This window comes from Mandrillus leucophaeus, unplaced genomic scaffold (genome assembly GCF_000951045.1).
Source record: "Mandrillus leucophaeus isolate KB7577 unplaced genomic scaffold, Mleu.le_1.0 Scaffold1971, whole genome shotgun sequence".
Taxonomy (NCBI): Eukaryota; Metazoa; Chordata; class Mammalia; order Primates; family Cercopithecidae; genus Mandrillus; species Mandrillus leucophaeus.
In genome coordinates this window covers 9,455-14,189 of record NW_012102000.1, presented here as the reverse complement: position 1 = coordinate 14,189, position 4,735 = coordinate 9,455, and the positions used below count along the sequence as shown (strand labels likewise).

At 30.3% G+C, this 4,735-nt stretch overlaps 1 protein-coding gene across 1 annotated transcript; it reads left to right on the top strand.

The window, feature by feature from the left end:
* Positions 1-551: 551 nt before the first annotated feature.
* LOC105538702 (ankyrin repeat domain-containing protein 30A-like) lies at positions 552-4,208 on the top strand (the record flags this gene model as incomplete). The annotated part of the gene is made up of 3 exons (XM_011978613.1): positions 552-765; positions 2,070-2,238; positions 3,312-4,208. Coding segments are annotated over 3 exons (1,280 nt in total), but the record flags the coding sequence as incomplete, so codon positions are not given.
* Positions 4,209-4,735: the final 527 nt, after the last annotated feature.

Here is a 4,735-nt window from a genome sequence, read left to right as displayed (position 1 = left end):
ATAGTGCTCCCAGGCTTATTAGGATAAGGGAATTCCCACCTAATAAATTTTGGTCAGACCAATTGTCTCCTCTCAAATGCTGTCTCCAGATAAGATATTATCAATGACAATGTGTACCCGAAACTTCATTAGCAATTTTAATTTCATTCCGTCCTGTGGTCCTGTGATCTCACTCTGCCTCCATTTGCTTTGTGATATTTTATTACCTTGTGAAGCATGTGATCTTTGTGACCCACACCCTATTTGTACATTCCCTCCCGTTTTGAAAATCGCTAATAAGAACTTGCTGGTTTTACGGCTTAGGGAGCATCACGGAACCTGCTGACATGTGATGCTTCCCCCAGACACCCAGCTTTAAAATTTCTCTCTTTGTACTCTTTCCCTTTATTTCTCAGACCAACTGACACTTAGGGAAATAGAAAAGAACCCATGTGAATTATCAGGGGTGAGTTTCCTCCAGTAGTTCAGTGTATAAGTGATTGTTAAAATATGCAGCCCTTTATATCCCAAAAGTACTAATATATTTTATTTCTATCTACTCCTTGAGACAGATTCACCTAGCCTATCAAAAAGCTTGGATGCAGTTGCTTCTTGTAAAAGAGCAAGGGAACTTATAAAAGATCACTGGGAACAACTTACAGCAAAAACTGAACAAATGAAAAATAAGATTTGTGAACTAAAAAAGGAAATATCAAAAGCAAAAGAAATAAAATCACAGTTAGAGAATAAAAAAATTAGACAGGAACAAGAGCTCTGCAGTGTGAGGTATGACATCTTAGTTTTAAATAAATATTTGAACTATTTATACTAAAATTATGTAGGATACTTTTTGTAATAGCTGACTTACCTTCTGAGGTTTAACTGGAGAAAAATATCGCTGTCTTGTAGAGTATCAAATTCTTTTAAATAATACAAGTTCTTAATTGTGAATATTTCTGCTGATAATTAAATGCATATTTATTTAAATCACAATTTTAATGGCTATATAGAAGGCCATTATTTGGAAATCCTTACTTAACTTACTTAACAAATTAATTATTTTGATTTTTAAATTTTTGTATTATAAGTGATGCAAGTCAGAACTGGATGCAAATATTTTTCTACCTTTCTAATTATTGACTTGGAATAAATTCTTCAATATAAAAATATTTGGTTAAATTATAAGAAGTTTTTAAGAAGTTATTTGTTCGTTACTTCTAAATTATTCTCAAGAAAACTTATATTCATTTACAGCTCAACAAACAGAGTATGAAATGGCCATTCTTTTCTCCCCCCAAATCAATTTCTTTTAATTATACACGTTTCATGTGCATGGAATGTAGAGAAAATACAGAATAATTTATTAGTTTATTCAACATCTCTTGCTCTCCTACATAAATAAAATTAATTCAGAGTTCTATGTTAAATGCATATTATTTTTATTCTTTAAGTATTATATTCTGTCTTGTGATAAAAGAGATTTAAAATTTGTTGATAAAATATATAATAATCAAAAGATACATTTAAAGCATTACTCAAAAAAGAAACAAAAGATATATGGGATAACAGATATTAAACTATTTAACCTAATCTGAGATTTTAATATTAAAATTATTTTTAGGGATACTTGCCATATTTTATAAGTATGAATATTTATGTCTAATAAATCAGTAAACTTGTTCATAAAAAGTAACCAGTTAACTTTAATCAGTCACTTTAATCAGTTAACTCTAAGTGATCTGTCCTCATTGAGAAGTAATCTTGACTGTGTAAGATTTTTTAAAAGTAATTTTCAACTTATGAATTTGCTGGATAGTTTCCAGTATTCTTTTCCATTGCTAGTTACAGAAACAGTCATTACTAGTATGAGAAACTTTCTAGCTAGAAGATGTTCTTTCCTCACTATTTTTCAAGTATGTATGTCATTTGAAAGAGGTTCGAGTAATAAATACCTGAGAACTAGAAAGAAAAAAAATTCAAGAACATAGGAATTTTATTGGAATAATAAACCAATGTGGTAATAAATATATCTCAAAGTGAATTCTGTTTTCTAACAAAATGAATTTTAAGATAAGTATGTTTAATGGCAGATTGACTTTAAACCAAGAAGAAGAGAAGAGAAGAAATGAAAAAAATAGGAAAGAATTAGGAAGAATTGAAGAGCAACATAGGAAAGAGTTAGAAGTGAAACAAGAACTTGAACACGCTCTCAGAATACAAGATATGGAAGTGAAGAGTGTAAGAAGTAATTTGAATCAGGTAAATCAATCTCTGATAAAAATTTTATATTTATAACTTTATTTCCCTCTGATTTAGTATGAATTATTCAGGTCTAAATCAAACAAAAATGTTTTCTTAAAATTATCACTTTTGTAGCTACAGTTATTTGTTATAAATTATGACATCCATGTAGTATCTTATTTCAGTACAAAGAGCTTTTGAAAACAATGATTATCCCTACCATATACTTAGTGATAATTTATTAGTACGTAGTTTTTTCCTAGCAACATAGTTAACATTTAATACTGTCTCAAACATTATGAAGAGGAAGCAAAAGTTATTGTCATAGTAAACAAGCTCATGGTTTTCTATGTAGGGCTCTCTAGATTTTATCATCTTTCTTTTGTTTTTGAAATTGAAGACTTCTTTTATATTTACATATTTACCCAGTAGAATTAACTGAGATTTGGTGGAGAGGTCCTGGGTGTAGACTCATAAGACTGGGAGAAAATCCTACAACTTGTTTATATTTTTAATCTTTTCCTTTCAGAATTGTGATAACTAAAAGTGCTTGTTACAATGTCTCAATTTATCAAAAATTCATAAATATAATTCTTAAAATTAACTATATATTTTTAAAAAATAGAATATCTAGAGAATATTCTCAGGAAAAAGGAACTGAAAGAACTTTGGGAAATTTTATCTGTCTAAATATACGCAGCACTAAGGCTCTTAGTATGGGATCTTGTATAAGTTAGACATCAGAGTGTAAACCCAGTTTTTGTAGGCAGTCAAATTGATTAATCTTTTATTTTATGCTGTTGAGTTTGTTGTAATTCAGGGAACGTTTTTTTTTTTCAATTCTGAGGCTCTTAAAAATTCTCTAGTCATTTATTTTGTACTTTCATGAAGTCATTGTCTTCAAATAAATGTTTGAAATTTGGGGAATTTATGCTCTATAGCATTTGAAGATTTGATTCAATGATTCTTCAACTGATACCTACTTATAAAAACCCTTTCATTGTATAAATGTACAAGTTATTCTTTAGTTTCAGAGGAACCATGATATGCCATTTTGACTGCTAGCTAAAAGTTTATTTTGTTTTATTTAGGTTTCTCACGCTCATGGAAATGAAAATAATCTCCTACATGACAATTGCATGTTGAGAAATGAAATTGCCATGCAACAACTGGAAATAGACAAACTAACACACCAACGCCAGGAGAAGGAAAATAAATACTTTAAGGACCTTAAGATTTTAAAAGAAAAGAATGCTGAACTTCAAATGACTCTAAAACAAGAGGAAACATTAACAAAAAGGGCATCTCAATATAGTGGGCAGCTTAAAGTTCTGATGGCTGAGAACACAGAGCTCACTTCTAAATTGAAGGAAAAACAAGACAAAGAAATACGGGATAGAGAAATTGAATCATACCATCCTATACTGGCTTCTGCTGTACAAGACCATGATCAAATTGTGACACCAAGAAAAAGCCAAGGACTTGCTTTCCACATTGCAGGAGATGCTTGTTTGCAAGGCAAAATTAATGTTGATGTGAATAATACAATATATAACAATGAGGTGCTCCATCAACCACTTTCTGAAGCTCAAAGGGAATCCAAAAGCCTAAAAATTAATCTCAATTATGCAGGAGATGCTCTGAGGGAAAATTCATTGGTTTCAGAACATGCACAAAGAGAGCGAGATGAAACACAGTATCAGATGAAGAAAGCTGAACACGTGTATGAAAATGAACAAGATAATGTGAACATACACAATGAACAGCAGGAGTCTCTGGAGCAGACATTATTTCAACTACAAAGCAAAAATATGTGGCTTCGACAGCAATTAGTTCATGCACGTAACAAAGCTGATAACAAAAGCAAGATAACAATTAATATTCAGCTTCCTAAGAGGAAAATGCAACATCATCTCCTAAAAGAGAAAAATGAGGAGCTATTTAATTACAATAGGCATTTAAAAGACTGTATATATATATATATATGAAAAAGAGAAAGAAGAAAGACAAGTAAGTATCAAAAAATATAAATACTTGTCAACCTTCCTGAAAGAAAATTTAAAGCATATTTGGCGTTGGTTAAATGCTGAATCTAGTAGAATATAAACAGATGATAAATATACTTACTATGTCAGCTTAGAAACATACCTCATCTCCACCAAATGAAAGTTAAAGCTGAGAGAGACCTTACACTTTGAGTAAAGACAGTGTGTCACTGATGAAATTTTAAGTTTAAGATTTTTAATAGATGAACATTAATGACATTGGCTTTTACTGTTGAAATAAAGGTTTTAATGTCTCTTTGTTGCCACATTTTATGACCACATTGAAGCAGATAAATGGGAATGCCCATATCAGCAATTAGTATTTTGAAATTAAGATTCAGTTCAGCAATCTACTTTGACAATTAATTATAAATTTTCCAGAGGAACTGAAGTGTATTTGAAGTATATTTTGAAGTGTACATTTCTGCATCTTGTAATAATACTTTTTTTCAGTAGCTTTTTGTATATTT